Source organism: Desmodus rotundus, chromosome 12 (genome assembly GCF_022682495.2).
Source record: "Desmodus rotundus isolate HL8 chromosome 12, HLdesRot8A.1, whole genome shotgun sequence".
NCBI classification, from domain to species: domain Eukaryota; kingdom Metazoa; phylum Chordata; class Mammalia; order Chiroptera; family Phyllostomidae; genus Desmodus; species Desmodus rotundus.
The window spans coordinates 31,464,552-31,485,208 of record NC_071398.1 but is presented as its reverse complement, the minus strand read 5'-3'; the positions used below and the strand labels follow the sequence as shown (position 1 = coordinate 31,485,208).

The 20,657-nt window shown below is 52.8% G+C and overlaps 2 protein-coding genes across 7 annotated transcripts in view; one reads left to right on the top strand and one right to left on the bottom strand.

The window, feature by feature from the left end:
* Window positions 1-170: 170 nt before the first annotated feature.
* TRAPPC2L (trafficking protein particle complex subunit 2L) lies at window positions 171-4,314 on the bottom strand. 3 transcript variants are annotated; one of them, XM_024555932.4, is made up of 5 exons: window positions 4,203-4,314; window positions 2,604-2,776; window positions 1,557-1,644; window positions 1,359-1,438; window positions 171-381 (listed from the first exon to the last, which is right to left on the bottom strand). In XM_024555932.4, the coding sequence occupies exons 1-5, from the start codon at window positions 4,233-4,235 to the stop codon at window positions 336-338; spliced, it is 420 nt and encodes a 139-aa protein (XP_024411700.1). In that variant the 5' UTR covers window positions 4,236-4,314; the 3' UTR covers window positions 171-335. The 3 variants fall into 3 exon arrangements, with proteins under 3 accessions (XP_024411700.1, XP_024411701.1, XP_045047670.2); XM_024555933.4 differs by having other exon boundaries at window positions 2,604-2,753; window positions 4,203-4,268; XM_045191735.3 differs by lacking the exons at window positions 2,604-2,776; window positions 4,203-4,314 and adding an exon at window positions 2,454-2,597 and having other exon boundaries at window positions 1,557-1,711.
* A 46-nt stretch (window positions 4,315-4,360) lies between these two features.
* GALNS (galactosamine (N-acetyl)-6-sulfatase) overlaps window positions 4,361-20,657 on the top strand; it is a 31,587-nt gene continuing 15,290 nt past the window's right edge. For 2 of the 4 annotated variants that reach the window (XM_045191733.3, XM_024555989.4), the window contains exons 1-8: window positions 4,361-4,502; window positions 12,158-12,281; window positions 13,046-13,120; window positions 13,920-14,022; window positions 17,161-17,304; window positions 18,768-18,834; window positions 18,918-19,045; window positions 19,405-19,544. In XM_045191733.3, the coding sequence (XP_045047668.1) occupies window positions 4,377-4,502; window positions 12,158-12,281; window positions 13,046-13,120; window positions 13,920-14,022; window positions 17,161-17,304; window positions 18,768-18,834; window positions 18,918-19,045; window positions 19,405-19,544 (907 nt within the window). In that variant the 5' untranslated portion in view covers window positions 4,361-4,376. Of the gene's footprint in view, window positions 4,503-12,157; window positions 12,323-13,045; window positions 13,121-13,837; window positions 14,023-17,160; window positions 17,305-18,767; window positions 18,835-18,917; window positions 19,046-19,404; window positions 19,545-20,657 lie in introns of those variants that run through there. The other 2 variants (XM_045191732.2, XM_045191734.2) reach the window with 2 other exon arrangements.

The following is a 20,657-nucleotide window of genomic DNA, read 5'->3' as shown; positions in this document are numbered from 1 at the left end:
GGGCTCAGCCTCTCCAGGGCTCCAAGCTCTGTGGACTCCTGCCACCCAGCTCCCACTGCCCCTTTATGCCTCGTGGGGACAAGAGTTCCCTCACCTCTCCCCCTCCTTGAAAATTCCTGCATTAAACTCTGTAGTTAAACCCTCTGGAGACACAGAAGGAAAACACCAAATCTGATGTCACAAAACATTTAGTTGACATGTGCTGCACTAGGCCTTGGCCCCATATGGTACGTCTGTGACATTCAGGAAGAGGGAAATGATAATAAATACACATCTACACAATATGGTTATGTACAAAACACTTCTCTTCAACCAACGGGCAGCAATGTTCTAGATCAGCAGACCTGTATCATCATAGATGTCACCATGCTGTCGAAGGCCCTGAAAACAGAAATAGACCAATTGGAGAAGAGGCCCGCTCTGCACCCCTTGCCGACGCAGGGACAGGCTTGGTGGCACCGCTTGCATCCTAGGACACTCTGGGAGTCAGTCTCGACCGTCCAGATAAACTTGTCTGAGAAGCCAGGACGTGTGTACTGCCATACCTGGCAATAGGAATCTAAGTCTCCTGCCTCCTACTTCCCTTCGGTTTCCCAAGGCCCTGCCTGCTGGGTTTCCAGGCAGGGGTGGAGGAGCGGCAGCATGGCCACGCAGGGCTGCAGTTCAGCGAGAACAGTGGCCGTCGCTGCCCTGAACAGCCCAGGAGACACAGGGTTCTACAGAACGGCACTGGCTTCTCCCCGCTGAGACCCAGGATGACCCAAAGCAGTGTCACAGCTGAAAGAAGGCACCACAGAAGGACCTGGCTCAGGTCACTGCAGTGTCCTCTCACCTGCTGGCTACAAGAAGATCCTTGGGAAACGTGTCTAGAAATGTAGGGAGTTCACAGGAGCAGGCTTGGAGTGTGTGAATGCTTCTTTATGAAGCATCTTCATGATGTTCCAATATTCAAAGACTGTATTCATTTGAAGGCGATTTGAAGATCTCTGCAATCCACTTCCCTCACCATCCATGTTCAATATCAAAGAATTAGGCAATGACAGGAGGATGTTTTCCTAGAAGGCTCCTGTCCATATGCCTGGGCCCTCACTGGATTCTCTGACGGCACCCCAGTAACTGCTGGGCACACATGGGAAAACAAAAGGACAAGCTCTGCCCCCTAATTCCCGTTTTATATGTTGAAGATTTGTGGGAAAGTTCGTTTGAAAAAAACAGGGTTCTGCTGCATCAGAGCTGCTGCCTTAGGAGGACATTGCCCATTGCCTAAAAAGACCTCCTCCCTTACTTTCAGAATCACTGCCTTTAAGCGAGTCAGAGCCTGCAAACAAAGGTGGCAAACCCAAGAGCAGCAGGCCCACCTGGACTGGATGCGGTCCCCTGGATTATAGAAAGGGTTACACATCACATCTGTGTAGGAGTTGTGCAGCTTCCGGAACATCTGAAACAAGAGCCAACATTTTTAATTCATGCGTACACACAATCACTGCCATGTTTTTTGCCTTTCAAAATTTTAAAACAAACAGCCCCAGGCACAGCTTCCAAACCCCTGCACTTACACTGCGGATCTCGTTGTCTCGAAGTGCCGGGTTGGAGGAATCTACCACCATAACAAACTTCACCTTGGAGTTGGTCACGTAACCATATCTGCACAGCTGGTTAGGGAACACACTGTGAACACAGGGACTCTGTGGCAGCATGACATGCAGCCTCACTGTGTGGAGAGTATGAAAGCAGAAGGCCATCTGTGCACATCCCTGGCTCCAGAGCCACTTTGGAGAAACATGATCAACCTTGCATCACAGGAAGTGCCCCAGGCTGGGCCTGTCTTGCAATGCCAAGAGGACCACATGGGCCACACAGGGCATGACTAGACACTTCCTCGGGGCAGCTTCTGGTGTTTACTAGAAAAGCAAAAGGCAGGCAGCTAAGCCACGTCCTGATTCAAATTTCGGGGCTGCCTGCCTCGGCCCTACCCTCTACAAAAATGTAGAGGTCTCACAAAGGGCAGAGCCTACCTGCAGTACCCACAGCTCTCAAAGCCACTAGGTCTTGTAGAACACAGGCTCCCAGGCAAGTGTCACTGTGCGCAAGCTACACTACTGCTCGTGGGAACATCTATGAACTCCTTGAGTTTCAAGCCATTTGCCCCCAGGGGAGTGGTCCAGATTTTATAGTGACTCATAGGGGGATGGGCCTGACAATGAAATCAGTGAACTGATCATCCCTTGCTCAGAGGCAGCAGCCCCCACTGAAAAAGAAATCCTTACAGGCACAAAGTAGGAACTTCCCCTGCTCATCTATAAACCTAACAAAGGACAGATGCAGACTGTCACAATTCTCTAGGTAATTCAAGCCTGGCTTTTCCCACATTATTCTCCTAATTAAAAGGAAAAGGGGCAAGATCTCAATCAGCCTCAAGCTGCCCTAATTCCCCCTGGGCTGAAAACTCTCACCTTTTTTTTTTTTTTCAAGCGATGGTTCAAAATGCCTTTTGAGGTTATCTGATCCTACACAGAACATCACAGAACTGCAGGTGTAGTCCCAGGATTCGAACCTTGTGGGGAGAGGCCCACCAACAGGCCCCTGCTGGGCGTGAAGGATACACCTTGTAGTCCTCTGTGGGGTACAGCAGGCCCAAGTAGAGCTCCCTCTGGTCCACCAGGGCCTTCCCCATCGCAGAGATCTTCTCATCCACCACATCCAGGGACGTGTGCACCATGTAGTGGAACTTCAGCTCATTCTCCGTGGGGACACTGCGGATGTAAAGAGGGTAATTCTGCAAGAGAGGATGTCAGCAACTGAAGTGATGAGAATCCACCCTGTGTGCACCGATTATGAAAACAAGGCCAGAGCACTCAGGGTGGAGGACCAGCCAACTGTCAAGTAGCCACAGAAACGCACTGCCTCCAGGGAAGGTTTACCTATGGTCTGCACAGGGGCACCAACATGGTGGGCAGGGAAAAAAGATGGCTCACAAAAATGGGTTTGAGCACAGCCTGACAACTAACCATGTCAACTGGATGGGTCACTCACCTTATGTGTGGGGCCCGGCCACAGCACATGCTCTCCTCCTGGCCCTACAATACTGGCTGTTTCCTGATAAGGTGAAGTTTCCTGCAAACTCATCACCTTAGCAGAGAGGCTGGCATGCCCTCTCACTAAACCCTTCAAGGCTTGGCTCAAACCTCCCTTCATCTCTGCACATCCATTTCTGACCATCTTAATCCAGAGTTAGCATCTTCCCCCAGCTCCCTCATGTCACAATTTACTGCTTCTGTCCTTCGCCTGGAGCTGCCCAGATACAGTGAACACTACACTGCCCCTACTCTAATAGGGCTGACATCTGGTAGACAGTCAACAAATCCACCACCAAATAAATAAGATGGTGTAGCACGTGCTAAGAAGAAATCAGGCAATGAGGAGCTTCAAGGTGGCACGCCTCATAAGCCTGATGCAGAGGACACAAAAGGATATGGTAACAGGAGCATGTGGACAGCTACCCAGCGCAGTATCAGGATTCAGAAACAGCTTTCTAGTGGAAATGAAATCTATAGTGGCCAGTGAATGGGATGGAAGATGGAGAAAGGGGGTTAAGGGGAGAGGAGTTCTAGGTGCAAAGGCTGGGGGTGAGAAAGCAGATCCTGTCAGGGAGCTGCAAGTGATTCCGTTGGGTTGAAGTGGAAGGTGTTAGCGGTATGGGGGAGGGGGGCGAGGCGACCAGGTTATTCAGACATTAGCCTAAGGCGATGAGAAGCCACTGGAGAAATTTTAGGCGGCTGCATGACATGATCTGATTTGTTTTCAAAGTAGCACTGTGAATGATGTGTGTTGAGTCGGTTGACCGAGTGGGGAAAGGCATGGCCGTCTGGTGTGCGCGGTGGAGCAGGATGAAGTGTGGGCAAGTAACTCTGGTGCAAGACCGGTGTGGGGCAGTGGGGGCAGAGGCCCGGGGCCCAGAAGGGAGAGGAGGTCCCGGCCTCTGGGCGCTGGTAGATGACGCTTCCGCAGCCGCTGAAGTGGGCGTGGGCGGCACCTCCCCGGAACCGCCCAAACACCGTCGGCTCGGGGAAGCCCACGGGCCAGCCGTCCAGCGCCCTCGGAACAGGGGGAAGTGGAAAGGCGGGGAGCGAGGGCGCGACCCAGGGAGGGGTCCCGGCGAGCGCCGAAGCACCGCAGCGCCGACCGCCCGCTGGAGTACGCACCTCCTTAGCGATCACTGCCACGCAAACCGCCATCTTGGGAGGCCGGCCACGTCACGTGATTCCCCAGCCCTTCACGAGGCCCCGCCCTCTGTCGTTCAGCCGGCCCCGCCCCGTCCCGCCCGCTAAGTAGGACGACCCGCCAGCCCTGGCTCCGCAGAGCCGGACGTGGTTGCCATGGCGGCGGTTGGTGCGGCTGTGAGGTGGCGGGTGGTGCGGGTGCTGCTGGTGCTGACTGTGGCTGGGCTGGGGGCAAGTGGCACCCCGCAGCCACCCAATATCCTGCTCCTGCTCATGGACGACGTGAGTGCGGGCCGGGCTTCCGGGGAACGCTGCGCACGGAGCGGTGGGTTGGGACGACCATGGGTGGGGAAGGCCCCTGGAGGGTGGACTGTGGGTTAGAGGAGTCCTGTTGGGAGAGCGGCCCTGGGCGTGTAGGGATAACGCCTGGCCCTGCGAGCTGCAACCTCATAGGCAGGTGAAACTGAAGCGAGGTAGTCGTGTCCAGGCTGAGAGAAGATCCCTCTGCATTGTTCCCTTTCCTGCCCCTTTTGCTCTGGAAGGGTGAAAGGGCAGCACAGACCAGCTGCCGCCCCGGCCAGGTGAGGACCACCTACGTAGCAGCCCGTGTTCACCCCTGCCCTCCCACGCAGTCGGGGAGGGGGCAGGGCAGGGGGGTGACAAGCCCACCAAGAGCCAGGATCTGCACTTAGAAAGCCGATTCCTCTACACCTGCCCTGCCCCAGGGCTTCCCCTGTTCACCTGGGCAGGCTGCTCTGGCTCTGTTGAGAATTCTAGTCCAAGGTCTGATCTTTAGCTGAAGCAGGAAGAATGTCCCCTGTCAGGTGTATGTATTCAGCCCCAGGCACACAACACTTGTGGACAAGCCCTTTGGAGAGTAGGAAGATAGCGGGATTGCTGTCAGGGAGCTGAGTCATTCAGTTGTCCCTTTGCAACTTTATCCCCTGTGCTCCTTTCCCAAAGAAGCAGGGAGTGAAATGCAAATTCTGAAATTAATTAGTGTGAGGCTTCACAGTACAGTGGGGATGCAGAAAACCTGGGTGGGTGGACCCTACTCCCCTGAGCCTGGAGAAGTGACTGAAGCTCCTCAAAGCTTGTCTCCGTTCTGTCCAGTTCTCCTCACGGTGATGTGAGGACCGAGGCAGGGCAGAGGACAGGCTGTGATGTCAGGTCCTGTGGTATGATATAAGACAGTGTCCTGGCATACAGCTTCTAAAACCCTTGGCGTGATAGCGGTGTCTGTGGTGTGCTAATGAGATGGCTGGGGCCCTGGGTAGCTTCAGGAAGAGGTCCTCAGAAGACCAAGGTGTGATTAGAGTGTTGAAGCTTTCAGCGCAGCCCTGACCTCCTGGGAGAAAAGAGTGAGTGGCTGGAGATTGCCTTCCCTCACCAGATGTTGATGATAATTCAGTCAACTGTGCCTGTGTAATGAGACGCCGGTGGCAGAGGGGTGGGGAGGGGACCTAAACTACAGGAACATGTGGGGGAGCTGGGAGGGCAGCAAGAGAGGGTGGAGAGCTCCTTGCCCCTTCCCCATACCTCAGCACCTCTTCCTGAGTCGTGTCCTTTATAATGAAGTTATAAGAGTAAATACAACACTTTCTTGAATTCTGTGAGCTGTTCTAGCAAATTTTGGAACTTGAGCAGGTCTGTACCCCCAACTGTAGTAGGTTGGTCAGCAGTTCAGGAGACTGGGGACTTGTGGCTGGTTGAAGGGGGGCAGTCTTGTGGGACTGAGCCCTTGACCTGTAGGGTCTAAGGCTACATCCTGGTAGATAGTGTCAGAACTGAACTGAATTGTTGGACTGGCAGCTGGTGCCTGGAGAGTTGGAGAAGTGGCCGGTGTGGAAATCCCCCACAGAGTTGGTGTCAGGAATGTGAATAAATATAGCTCAGAGTTCCTCAAAAGGCCAGCAAAGCAGTCACAGGAGCCTTTGGACCACGGCCAGGAGCCTCACGTGGCTGTTGGACAGTCCTCGATGGTTGGAATTGAGAGGTGCTGAGTGTGTAAACTACCCTTAGATTTTGAAGACTCAGTACAAGAAAAAGAATGTTTTAAAAAATCTCAATTTTTATTACAATAATGATTTTGATTATGAAAAATTAACATTCAGATGAGCTTGCAAAGATCATGGAAACCCATCTCTAATTCCACCACCCAGAGATAATGCTGGGCCTGCTTTTTATTTTTATTTTTTTAAGATTTTATTTATTTTTTAGAGAGGGCAAGGGAGAGGGAAAGAGAGGGAGAGAAACATCAGTGTGTGGTTGCCTCTGGCTTGTGCCCCCTACTGGGGATGTGGCCTGCAACCCAGGCACGTGCCCTAGGCTGGGAATTGAACCTGCCACCCTTTAGTTCGCAGGCTGGCACTCAACCACTGAGCCACAACAGCCAGGGCTGGATCTGCTTCTTTTTAAAGACAAACACATTCAGAGGACGACTGCTTCTAAAGCAAGCCCTGCAGCCCTTCAGCCAGTCCCATGCTAATGGCCAGTAGGGATACCACTTCCTAACAACACTTTAGTCTGGGAAGTGCTTGGTTTTTGTTTCAGTATTAGTCTTCTCTAAGTTGGAGTCCCCGCCAAGGCTTGTTCAAGCAGTCTCTTTTGGATGGTGAGACTCTAGCTGAGTGCTCTTTCAGATTTCTGCCCCTTCCCCTTCTCTCCAGGGTGGCAGTGGGTAAGTGAAGCAAGTCATGTGCCCTCCAGTTTATTGAAGGCTTGTTAAAATTGTAATATTTTTGATATACACACATACTTCAGAGAATCTGCAGGTCTAGTTCCACCACCACAATGGAGCAAGTATTGCAGTAAAGAGAGTATCACAATAAAGCAAGTCGTGATCTTCTCGCTGGTGGAGAGTCTTGCCTTCAGTTTGTTTAAAAAAAAAAAAAACAAACATGAAACACCCGTGGAGCAAGACAGCAAAGTGCAATAAAATGAGGCTACTAGAAAGTGCAAACTTACGCAGGTAGTTCCTGTGTATTTCTGTTGGAAGTGTCATTTTAGGCCCTGCAGGTTCTGAGTGGTGGAGCGTGACCAGCATTGGGAGTGTTTTCACTCAAGGGCGCTGATGTGGGGAGCCTCCCTGCTTGAGTGCACCAGGGTGGGGTAGCAGGAACCAGAACAGTGGCCAGAAGCCCCAGTGCAAGTTTCTTCTTGTGGCTTTGGGGTTCTCTGGCAGCTGAAACCAAAGAAGTCTGGAAGACCTTTGTCCCAGGCAGCAAATGTTGAATAAGCCAGGCGAGTAACAGAAAATGCATGCAAAGTGCCTTAAGCAAAATAGGAAAGCCAGCTCTCCTGGCTAGACAGGCTGGAGCAGCTGTGACTTCTGGTAGCAGCATCCAGAAGCCCCTCACTGTGTCCCACTTCCAGTGGGAGGGCAAGCTGCCATGAAGATTCAGTCTGCATCCCTGAGCCAGGCTCACTGGCTAGGGAGGGGTCTGCTGGCCTGTGCAGCTGTGGCTCTAGCCAATGCCCTGCCCCACCCTCAGAGAGCCAGTCAGGGAGCAGGATGGGGTAGGCGTGCAAACCCTTTCATCCAGGGGGGCCCTCCTGGCCAGGGTAGGGATAGCATCTGCCTCCTCATTCCCCAGGGTGCCCTCAGATTTGGGACAGACCCGGTAGACATGCATTGACTGAGTTTAGATGTTGAGAACCATTTCTTCAGTGAACCTGACTCAGCTCTGTTCTCCAAGGCTGATGAGGCTGGGGTGATTGGGGACACAGCTCCCTCCCCCGGGGCGTTTCAGCCCAACTGGGTCCAACACCACTCCTGGGCCCAGGGGCCTGGCTCTCTTTGTGTCTGGGTCCCTTATTTATAGAACAGCGTTAAGAAGGGCCACCCTGACTGCCGAGGAAGTTAAAGTCAAGCTGCACAGAGGCCAGCTCTGATGTGACCAGAGTGGGCCCATCAAGCAGGTGCCCCCAACCTGAGCCTCCGGAGCCAGTCAGTGGACTCTGGGAAGTCCTTCAGTCACAGTGTGTCTTTATAACAGTCCCTTGTAGCCAGAGGTGAGTGATGCCTGCATTGCTCCAAAGTGTTGAGATTCTTGGTGAAAGGAAGGTGCCCTGAAGGCAGGAAGAGGATTAAGTCTGGAGACCCAGCTGGCTTTTGTTCCCTGTGAACGTGGGTGGTCCCGTAGGAGAGGGAAAAAGATACTAAACACTGCAGGTGAGATGATTTCATTCATTCCCCAATAATTGCAAGGTGGATGTTAAAATTCCTATTTTTGTAGTTAAGAAAGCTGATTAACAAGTAATAATAGAATGGTGTTGAGCAGATAAAAGTCAACACAGTTGGCCAGTGACTGCTGGCTGCAGAAAGGCCTACCTGTAAGTAGGTTGGCCCTTGGCTGGCGTCTGGGACCTGAGATTTGGGGAGTGTCCCACTATTCCCCAATAAGAAGGGCTCCCTGTGCTTATATTATATATGCGAACGTGATTGATATTGGGCACCTGCCTTCTTCCTGGGAGGCTGGAACTTTGGTGGGTGCCAGGCAAAGGGCGCCTCGCCATGTGACCACCCCCTCCGCCTCTGTTCCTCCAACCCCTAGAGGGACAGCAGCTCACTTGTGCCTGTGAGGACAAATTGCACACAGGGTGGCGTGGGGGTGAGAGCAAGAAGGACCCTTGAGCATGCAGCTTGGGTGCCTTCTCAAGGGCAGGCCTCACAAAAACTGTGCCATCTCAGCCTGCACTGGGGCTCTTGCTAAGTCAGCAGACATTACTGAGGATGCTTTCCTGCCCTCCCCCTGCCCCACAGTCCCAGCTCAGGAACGTAGGCTTTGTCCCTGGACATGCAAACTTCCTGCGGGGCCTCGGGAACTCAGACACATTATCCCTTGTCCCCTGAGAGCACCCCACCTTCCTTTCTTCTGTCGGCCATCCTTCTCTCCAGGCACATTTTTATTTCAGCTCCTCTTGTTACCACACGATAACATCTTGTTTCCACAGATGGAAAAGCCATTTCAGTGACTTCAAAATAAATCATCTCCAAAGAAATCCAAAGCTGCAAGGGCCCAAACCAGGGCCCTACAACCATAAGGGCCTTTAAGAGCAGACAGCACAGTCCAAAGGCAAAGGCCCTGGGTGGGCTCTCAGACTCTGTGTGTCACTGCCAGTCTACAGCTAGGAGGCAAGGACAACAGGAGATGGTAGTGCCTGGGAGAAGCCAGAGGCCAGACGTCAGGAGAGGCAGTGTCGCCCTCCTGCGCTCATCCTTATAAGGAGGGCGGCTGTGTAACCATTCATGCAGAGCAGGGACATTAACAATTTCAGTCAGACAGCAGACTAGCTGGGGCTGTCCTGGACAAGTCTGTGCATGCAGCCACCCACGTATGACCCAGAGTTGCCAGATCCCTTGATGATGAGATCACTGGGCCCAACTGTCCAAAACATCTGCAGAGTCAGCCCAGTGTTTTAGGAGTTTTCCAGGTCAGCACACTGCTGCATCCAGTCTTAGGCGTGCCGTTCAGACCCTTGTTCTTGCATGCACGCCCGAGACTGCTCGGCTGGCTCACCAGAGCCCAGTGAGTGAGAAGAGCTGTTAGAGGCCCCTACCAGGCTTCAGCAGAACCAGGTGCCTGCACCTTTCTCACTGCTGTGTTGAGATAGGGTTCACAGTAAGTGTAATACCCCCAGTTAAAGTATACAACTCAGCCTTGTCTGGCACGGCTCAGTTGGGCATTGTACTGCAAAGTGAAAGGTTACCGGTTCGATTCCTGGTCAGGGCACATGCCTACGTTGCGGGTTCAGTCCCCAGTCAAGGCACATGAGAGAGGCAACCAATCAGTTTCTCTCTCATGTCGATGTTTCTCTCCCTCTCTCTAAAAATAGGTAAATAAGGTCTTTTAAAAAACAAATGTATAATTCAGTGATTTGTGGGATAGTCACAGCCTTGTGAAATCATCACCACAGTCAACTTCAGATCGTTCTCATTGCCCCCAAAAGAAGCTACATCCCCACTAGCAGTCACTGCCTGTTCTCCCTTTGCTCCGGGCAGTTCGCAGTCTGCCTTCTGTCTCTGTGGTTTGCCTGTTCTGGACATTTTAACACAAATGGAATTATACAACATTTGTCCTTTTGTGATTGGCTTCTCTCACAAAGCATCATGCTTTTGAGGTTCGTCCATGTCGTAGCGTGTACTAGTATTGAGATGACCAAAAAGTTCTTTTTTTTTTTCTGTAAGATGACTCTAGTAGCGTTTAGTTGTCTTTTACGTCATTTGAAACAACTTTGTTAGATTGTATTGTGACAGCTGTCATGTCAGCATGCATTTAAAAAAACATCAAAATTGGTGAATTTTTGTGTAGCCATTTTAATATTGAAGATGGAAGGAAATAGTCACCGTTTTCAGCATATTATGCTGTATGATTTCAAGAAAGGGAAAAATGCAACCGAAACTCAAAAATCAATTTGTGCAGTGTATGGAGAAGGTGCTGTGACTAACCAAATGTGTCAAAAGTGGTTTGCAAAGTTTTGTGCTGGAGATTTCTCACTGGATGATGCTCCACAGTCAGGTAGACCAGTTGAAGTTGATGGCAATCAAATCGAGACATTAATTGAGAACAGTCAACATTATGCCACACAGGAGATAGCTGGCATACTCAAAATTTCCAAATCAATAAAGTTATTGATGAAAATGAAAAATATGTCTTTTATTTTACTAAAAAAAAAAAAAAAACTAAACGGGCTTTTTGGCCAACCCAGAACTCCACTCCTTTTTTATGGCTGAGTAGTATTCCAGTGTTTGGATGGACACATTGTGTTTACCCATCCTCAGCTGGCACTCAGTCGTCTGTACCTTTTGGCACCTGGGAGCATGCTGCTATGGACGTCATCCATACATTTGCACGCAGACATGTTTTGGCCTGTGTTGCAGAGACACCAGGAGTCGAATCACTGGGTCTGAGGGTCACTCCAGATCTGGTGCTCAGACACCTTGTCAGGAGGGAGGGACATGTCTCTCCATAAGGGGAGGCTGGAGGCTGGAACAACCTTGGCTCTCTGGGCCCTGTTCCATAGCTGGAGCTCTTTCCACCCCTGCCCCTTGTCCAGGAGAAGAAGGGACGGCAGTTAGCCACTGTGGAAGTGACGCCCCCGGGGCTTGTGCTGAGAGGACATCTAAGGAGACCCAGCCTGGAGGGACCTTGTCACAGTTCATCCAGGCTGTAGTAATGCTCCATAGTGTGTGCATTCATTTCCTGGGGCATACCAAATTGCCACAAATTTGCTGCCTTAAAACAACAGAGATCTTTTCTTTCCCAGCTCTGGAGGCCAGAGTCTAAAAGCAAGGTATTGGCAAAGCTGGTTTCACCTGAGATTCAGAGGGCAGCTCCCCCGGCCTCTCCTCCTTGGCATATAGATACCTCGCCCCAGTCTCTGCCTCCGTTGTCGCCTGTGTGTCTGTGCCTCTCCTCCTCCTATAAGGACTCTGGTCCCTGGGCTTGAAGCCCGCTGTACCCTAATATGGCCTCACCTCAGCAAGTAATCTCTGAACGTCCATGCAGGATCGCATTCACAGGTTCCAAGTGGACATAAATTTGGGGGGCTGCTATTCATCCCCGTGCCAGATGGATAGACCACGTCGTGTTTATTTGTTGCCCACTTACTGGGGTATTCCCTCTGGGTCATCACAAACCGTACTGCTGTAGACACACACATAGTTTTGTGTGGTGTACGTTTCAGGGGTGGAACAGCCAGGTCACATGGCCACACTCCACTGAGCTTTGTGGGGATATGTTAAATCTCAGCCTGTGCAACAGACTTAAAAGTGCTTCTCCACACCAAGGCCAGGGTGGAGCTGAGCCCCAAAGCTCAGCCATTGCCCATGCTTTCTGTGCCCAGGCCAGGCATTGGGTTGTGAGGGAGTTCTGGGGCCCAGACCCCAAAGGTAGAAGGAGATTCAGTCTACCTCTCCATGCCTTTTCCTGCAGATGGGGTGGGGTGACCTGGGCGTATATGGAGAGCCTTCCAGAGAGACCCCGAATTTGGACCAGATGGCCGCCGAGGGCACGCTTTTCCCGAACTTCTACACGGCCAACCCCCTGTGCTCACCGTGTGAGTGAGGGCTAGCCCGGGCACAGGCTGAGGCAGGAGGAGTGAGTATAGCAGGGAGAGCAGACACCGTGAGCAAGCATGGGGCCATGGCGGGGGGAGGGGGGGGTGGCATGAGGAGCAGACAGCCCTGACAAAGGCGGCAGCTTCACCACATTTCCTCTGAGGGCCAGGAGTTTCTGGCAGGCATGTGCGGCCTTTCCATTGGCTCCCTGGCACATTGGGTCCCCCAGGCTCCACGCTGTGTGGGGGCAGGGCCTTAGGACACTGAGGGCTTGTCCCCTGTATGGATCTTTGAAGGCCAAAATTGCTGCATGTGGTGGTGCTGATTTCCAGGTGCTAAGTGCTGTGGCTTGTTCAGAAGCACTTGGCTGGGAAGTGGTTCTCCACTGTGGGGAGGGAGGTCAGGGTCACGGGGGTGTGGCAGCCTATTCCTCCCCACCCCCCACCACCCTCAAGAACCATTGCTGCTGAGTCTTCTATGGGAATGCTAATCTTGAGAAAGAGAATGAATGCTGGGGGGAGGGCACATGAGGAGCCATGTGGGCCCCACTACTCGGTGTCCTGGGAGCCAGAGAGAGTTACAGGGGGGTTGGATCATGCTGAGCTACAGGGCCTGAGCTCCCCGTGGCCCCCCCTGAGCCAGTCAGTGCAGGGATGGCCCACCCACCTGACTTGGAGGCTGACAGACTTGGAAGCTCTGCAGAGCTGCCTGACACGTCATGTGTTCTCACCATGTTTCTGGTTTTTTTTTTGCCTCCACACAGCCAGGGCAGCCCTACTCACTGGACGTCTGCCTATTCGCAGCGGCTTCTACACCACCAACGGGCAGGCCAGGAACGGTGCGTGTGCACTGGGCTGTGCTGAACTTCTGGGAGGCTGAGGACCAGAGTGGGCAGGGGAGTGTGTTTGTTCCCTGTTCTCACATGGGACCTTCCTTCTCCAGGACAGCACTTATTACCCACGGTCAAGAACTTTGTCCGTGATAAAACAGGTCGCAGCACTTTCATCAAAAATGATGCATTTTAGGCAAGTAGAAAGGAAGGTGAGGTTAATGCAAGGTCTTAGGGACTCAGGGCAGAGCTCCCTCTCGCCTCCTGCTTTGAGGAGGGTGACTGAAGCTGATGAGCCCTGTGCACTGGTCCTTCCCTGCTATGTCCTGTCCCAGGACTGCCCAGCACATCCTGTGGGTTGAGCACGTTGCCCCCCCACACACACACATAAGGGGCTGTTGCCAGAGGAAGCCAGGCACCGGGAAGTTAGCAGGGCACAGCCCTTGGAGAAACATAGTGCAGAAAGCAGAGGGGAGCCCAGCATGAGTGAGACCCTTATGGCATCAGATAGCATTTTCCAGAGACCTCTGGGCAAATCAGCAAAAGGGGTAGGGGCTGGGGACTCTGCCTGATAGTCCCAGCTCCTCTGGGGGAAGGGAGATACAGTCTGCCCTGTCCGTCCCCATCCAGTACTGTGCTGACTCTGGGGAGGTGCCTGGAAGACCCCAAAAGTACTGTGCAGCAGTGTCAGATCCTCACCGGGGCTCTTCCCATTGACTCCGACAGGCCAGTGTTCAAATCCGTTACCTTCTGCAACACAGCCTGCTCCATGGGTGTGGGTGGTTCATGCATTGTGGTGCTCTTCCAGCCTACACACCACAGGAGATCGTAGGTGGCATCCCAGACACCGAGCTCCTCCTGCCCAAGCTGCTGAAGGGGGCCGGCTACGTCAGCAAGATCGTGGGCAAGTGGTGAGTCCCAACACCTGCCCAGCTGGGCGTGTTTACACAGGGCCATCGCTAAACATTTCCAAACAGGGAAACCTCCTGGATGGGAAATAGTGTCTTTGGATTACAGGTCCGTTTAGATACCTGAAGCATTCCTTTAGAAGCTGGGGTGGCCGCGCCACTGGAGCTTTTTGCTTCCAGGCTGCAGTGTGGGCCGGGAGCCCATCATTCTCAAATATTGCACACCCCAGCCACCTGCCCCTTCTCTGTGTCTACTCCCTGTGCTGCCTGCTGCTGCAGTGTCACCAAGGGTGCCACACCGTGACACACGTGGTACTGCCGTAGATGACACACTGTCAGCAAGCACAAGGGCTCTGTCTGGTGGTGAAATGCAGAAGCAGCCAGTGGTCAGGGTGGCAGAGTAGGTCAACGTGCTCACCTCTTCCCACGACCACATCACATTACAGCTGAACTACAGAACAGCCATCATTGACAACGCCTGAGGTCTGGCTGAACAGAAGTCCTGTAATTAGGGGTGCCCAGAAGAAGCCATGTGGAGATTCCTATGGTTACAGAGGTGTTTCTGTGTCATTCTGAAATATTTTATAATACTTTTTAAAATCCTGGAATAAAAAACATTGAGAAGCAAAAAAAGAAGCAGCAGCAGCTAACAGGAGGTAGAGAATCGTCACGTGGTCATGCAATATGGACTCACTGGCATTAAATGATCATGACTGAGGAAGCTCACGTTATCACACACAGTGTTTATGCTGTTTTGAGCATGTTAAGTGGTTCTGTCTCTTACTCCCTGAGGATGCCTAGGTGGGTTGGTGTAAAGGTCAGATGTCCTCTTTTCTTTTCTGGGTGTTGAGGCCTTTGGGAATCAGCAAGCCCACTTCCTACAGGAAGCCTTCCATGATTTTCAACACTCTGTGAACCCTCTGCCCTTAATCACTCTGGAACTCAGCAGTATTGCTTTCTCAAGGATGAATGCCTTGTCTGTGCCCCTTGGAAACTGCTGCTCTTTGCACGTTGATAGTCATAGGTATAGGAGATCCACAGAAACTGGGAGAGTAATCATCAGAAAATCCTGGTGATCTTGAGGCTGCCTAATGAACACTTTCTCCCTCCTGAGACAAGCTGAGAGCTGCCTGCCAAGCAGGCAAGCTCAGAGGAGGTGGTGGCTGCACAGCAGAGCTGTGGAGGTGTGTTGGGCTGAGAGAGCCCTTGTTGCCTGCACAGTGTAAAGCATTACCAGGAAGGCCCCAGGAGACTGTGGGGAAGAATGTGGCAGAGGCCGGTTATGAGGCCTGCCAGAGCCGTGTCGGGGCTGTGCTGGTAGAGGGAGAGCCCCCGGTGACCAGACCTCAATGCCCGGCCTGGTAGCTCTGCCCTGGGTCTGGCAGCCTCCCACTCATAGTCACTGATGGGGGTAGCCAGAGCTGGAACAGAAGTGTATCTCCATGAGGAGAGGTGAGCACAGACGCAGAGGAGAGTTGGGCAGGGCCCAGAGAAGTAGCTCTGGGTGAACTTGAGGAGTGGACACAGTGCTGGTGGGTGGGCCAGGGTCAGGGCAGCTATGGCCAGAGTGAGGATGGGGTCTGGGAGGCCCAGCAGAGTTCCCCATCTCAGTGGGGATCCTGTCACAGGAACATCCATAGTGGGGGGGTGTTGGCTAGTATGGTTGTAACTGCCCTGACATCTTGCCTCTGGGCCCCAGCACCACGGATCTGGGTTTCCTCAGCCTAACCAAGGCCTGGGCTAGACGGAATCTGGTCTCCTGTACAGGCTGCTCCATCTGCCCTGAGCCCCAGCAGGCTGCAATGCGATGCCCACCCAGCTCACCTTTGGGTAGGGCTGGCCCTGCTGCTGTTCTGAAATAAGCACTTGAAATTGACAGCTTAGCATGAAAAGGACCTTAGGTGGTGTTTCTGCTAAGCAAAGGCCATTTGAGCTAATGGACATAGGAACAAGAGAGTTACACACAGGCAGTGCTAGAGTGAGGCATTTGGAAATGACTAGGTGTGTGGCAGCAGCCCAGAGAAGACACGAGTCATAAACAGGAAGCACAAAGCACAGAGGTAACTGCAGAGCTGACACGCACCTGGCAGAGAGGCTGGAGAGGCCCAAGGTGGGCACTGGGCAGCCATGTGGAGGCAGAGCATTTCAGAACCAGCAGTGGGGAACTGGGGCCCCAGGAGACTCACTTACAGTTGCCCAGACTCGAGCTGGCTGGCTCAGTTCTGGCCTGCATTGGCCCGGCCTCCCTCACTGCCGCACATCATGTTCTCTCTGCCCAAGTGACTGAGTGGTGCACTGAGCTCACGGGGGCTTGGGACTTGTGTGACCCGCTGCAGGGCCTCTGAGTGGTCAGGATGGGGCCCGCCCAAGTGCAGCAGAGGAACAGGACCCTCTGCTCCAGGGATGCGGCTTTCCAAACACATCTCTGCGAGAGGCTTTCTGCAAACAAAAACTTAGGAAACCCATCCACTCTGCAGGGTGGGGTTGGCTCCCTCTGCAGGGCCGGAACCCAGAACCACTGTGCTCCAGAACTACCTTTATTAGCCTTGTATTCCAAAGAACAAGTGGGGCCGTGCTCAATGACCACTGGAACCTGAGTCAGATGGGAGCATGTCAGCACCTCTCATTGGCGAGAGGACCCAACATTAGGTGCCCCCAAGGGTAAGGGGCATGTGAGGAGGGGAGAGCAGGGCACAACCCAGCAAGAAGCTCTCTCAGCCTTGCATGGCACCCACAGTGTGTGGCAGGAGCTTGCAGTCAGCCACTCCGTTCTAAGCAGGCACCTGCGTTTCTGAGCAGTTGGCAGTTGTCACCCTGTAGGCACATTGCTGTTTTTTTCTGGTTGTGCCCATCCTCATTCTTGGCCGGGGCACTGAGCTGGTGAGCAGCAGTAGCCCATCCTGGCCCTGCTGCAGCCTGACCCTTAGCTATCAACCTGGCGGAATTTGCTGGGGGGAGGCCGGGAGGTCCTGACGTCGCCTTGAGGGTAAGGTCTTTCTGTGCCGAGCTTAGCACACTTCGGGTTCTGGGGAAATGTTTACTTCATTGAATGCTCTGCGAAGGTAATGGGGTGTTGCTGCTCAGAACTTTGGGGTGTCCCCATGCAGGGCTTCCTGAAGTGTCCTGGATTCCTGTTCCTAGGCATCTGGGCCACAGGCCTCAGTTCCACCCCCTGAAGCATGGATTTGATGAGTGGTTTGGATCCCCCAACTGTCACTTTGGACCTTATGACAACAGGGCCAGGCCCAACATCCCTGTGTACCGGGACTGGGAGATGGTCGGCAGGTAACAGTCCCTTCCCTTCTCACCCTTTGGTGCGAAACCCAGCAACCTTGCCCCTGGGGCTGCCCAGGAGCTGGATGGAATTTCTAGAAGCACCTTCCCACCAACACCCGTGTCCCGGTGAGCTGGGCCCTGCTTTGGGCCCAGAACCTTCTAGGACTCATGGCCTAGGCTACTGCTTAGCCACACCTAGGGGATCTCTTACCTTTTTAGAAAATATGAGCTTTCTATGGTCTGTAAAATTCTTATCTAATGAACAATTTAGGACAGCCAGAGAAGGAGAGAGAGAAAAAAAAAGAAAATACGAGAGCCAGAGATGCTCTCCAGAACAAGGTCGTCTGCACAGTAGCCATTCACGTGGTTTCTGGACTCAGGTCCATGAAGCCCATTGGCAGGTCCTGGGCCCCAGCTTCAAAGGCCCTCTGCCTTCTGCCTTCGCCAAGTTGACATGTCAGCTGCATACTAGGTGTTAAGGACATCGGCGTCATCACAGAGGACCTGATGGGGTGAAGTCTCCTTCTGAGCGTGCCAAGAGTGAATCACCGCCTGAAGGCTGGGTGGCCCCGGGTTGGCCATGGTCTTGCCCACAGCTCAGTGGTCTTGCCTGCACCACTTGCGGGGTGCCTGGCATTGGGGTGCCCGAGCATGGCCACGCCAGGCGGGACCCTGGTCTCTCATGAGTCTTGCTTGGCTTCATCTTTGTTTCTTCCTTTTTCATTATTAATTTTTGGTTGGACCTCATTTATATATCAGTGGACCAAGAAACTAGACCCATTTCTTGCCCTTTTTTTTTAAAGACTTTATTTATTTATTTCTAGAGAGAGAAGGGAAGGGAATCAGAGAGAGGGAGAGAAACATCGGTGAGAGAGAGACATCTATCGTTTGCCTCTCATGTGCACCCCAACTGGGGACCTGGCCTGTAACCCAGGCCTGCGCCCTGACCGGAACCGAACTGGTGACCTTTCAATTTGCAGGATGACACCCAACCAACTGAGCCACACCGGTCAGGGCCACTCATTACCTTTTTTAATAGTAGATTTATTAAGAGAATTTGCACACAAGACAGTTCACCCATTTAAAGTATGCAGTTCAGTGCTTTCTGGCACATTCACAGCACCGTGCAGCCATCGCCCGTTTCGGAATATTTGTATCGCCTCAGAAAGAAAACCCACACTCATTAGTGTCACCCCAGGCCTGAGTGAGTGGGATCTGCCTCTTGCCTGCCTCTTTCTCACTGTCCTCTCTGTCCTTTCACGTTGCTCCCCATCCTTCTCCCAGGCGATGCCCAGTCTCAGCCCTACTTTGACCATTACCTCAGGAGCAGTGTGAGCTTCCAATTTCATTTGTTCATAGATTGAACGTTTCCATCATTCTTTTAAATGAGGCTCATGAGTTTGCCTATGAAATCATGAAGAAGAGGCTTTCTTTACCTGAAATCTGATTTCTGTCTGGATCTGTTCATTCAGATTTTATGAAGAATTTCCAATTAATACAAAAACTGGAGAAGCCAACCTGACCCAGATCTACTTACAGGTAATAGAAGCCTGGCTGGGCAGGCTCTGGGGCAGGGGGGGTCAGTCTCCGGGCAGAGGCACATGGTGTGTTGTTCTCCTCAGGAAGCTCTGGATTTCATTAAGAGGCAGCAGGCAGCTCAGCGCCCCTTCTTTCTCTACTGGGCCATTGACGCCACACATGCACCTGTTTATGCTTCTAAGCCTTTCTTGGGCACCAGTCAGCGAGGGCGGTGAGTCCTTGGTCATAGAGACATAGACCACCCCACATACATACTTGGGGGGTTCAGCCATGCTTGATTACTTCCAGGGACATGGCACTCAATACTGTCATGTTTTTAATTATCAATCATAGAAAAAGACAGAAGCATTTGTGCCTCTGAAGCTATCTGCCAGCCCAGGATTAGTGAGGGGAGTGCTGCAGCAGTGTGGTCCGCTCTCTCCTGGATTAGCTCTGAGAACTTGAACTTTCCTCCTCCTCTGTGAATTTAGCCAGTCCATTTCATTGTCTGTCCCTGAAGTTATGATTTAACTGCTCTTTGATCACACTGATGCCCTCGGGCACCTGGCAAACGTTCCATCTTTCCCATAGGTACGGGGATGCTGTCCGGGAGATTGACGACAGCGTGGGGAAAATCCTGAACCTTCTTAAGAACCTGAGGGTCACAGAGAACACGTTTGTTTTCTTCACATCTGACAACGGTGCTGCCCTTATTTCTGCTCCCAAACAAGGCAGGTATTCAGAGTATTCCCTCCCCAAACAAGGCTGTACTCGGGAACTCTGGCCCCCTGAGACACTCCGGGTCCCCTCAGCTACCCCTGGGGCAGAGTGTAAAGGGGGCTCGGCCCGGGGGGCCCAACCATGGGGGAGATGCCCACTGTCCTCCTAAGGCCCCGTCTAGTAGGAGTAGGTATGAGGAGATGCTAGAGCTGCCCGATGGGGTTGGCTGGGGCCTAGTCACTCACAAGACTGGCGGGGTGCCCACCGGCACCCACGTTCAGTGACGCACTCTTCTCCCTAGAAAGGCTGGAGAGCGCCTTGGCCTTTCCTGGCCCAGGAAGGGTGTGTCAGTGTGTGAAACAGCAACTGCCCGAGCCCCTCTTCTGAATTACTTGTTGTTTCAGCTCCCTCATAGGTGCCTGGTCAGGAGGGAGAGTCAGTGGGGGAAGACAGAGACCAAGGCCAGGACTTCCATCCTGTCCCAGCTGTGCCACTGATTGGCCCTAGGAGCGGGTCACTTCAGCCTCCTGCACATTTGGGAGCTGAATGGGGTCACTTCTGGGCTTTCTTCCGTAAAGCTCTGATGTTCTCCATCCGCATTTTTTTCTAAACACGGTGGCCATTGTCATGTGCCTAGTCAGCCCCATTTGCCCCTTTTTCTGAGTTTAGGGAGCCTCCCTGCATGGTGGTGGCAATGACCATCTCTCTCAGGAGCTGAAAATGCAGCAGACACACTTCCCAGCTCCCCTGCCCCCCAAAGCCCCCTCACCATGGCCTCACAAGGGGTGGTATCCACAAAGGAAGGGACCGAGCTCCCACCCATGCAATGCTGGCTAATGGGAGCCCTCAGAGCCCCCACATCCCCCAGACCTGCTCTGGGTCTCTGTGCCTGAGCCAGCCAGACCTGCAGCCTCCTGAGGCCCATGACCCCCAGTCCTTCAGTGAGCTCTGATCTCCATCTCACAGAGTGAGCTGGCCACATGCACCCTGGCGTTTTGTTGTCCTGTTAGAGTTTCACCCTAGTGGTCGTTATCTTTTGATCCCATTCTTCTTACAAAATGCTGGGGCCTCAGCATGGCCCTGGGTCACTCAGAGAGCTCTGGAAGGAAGGCCACAGATGGCAG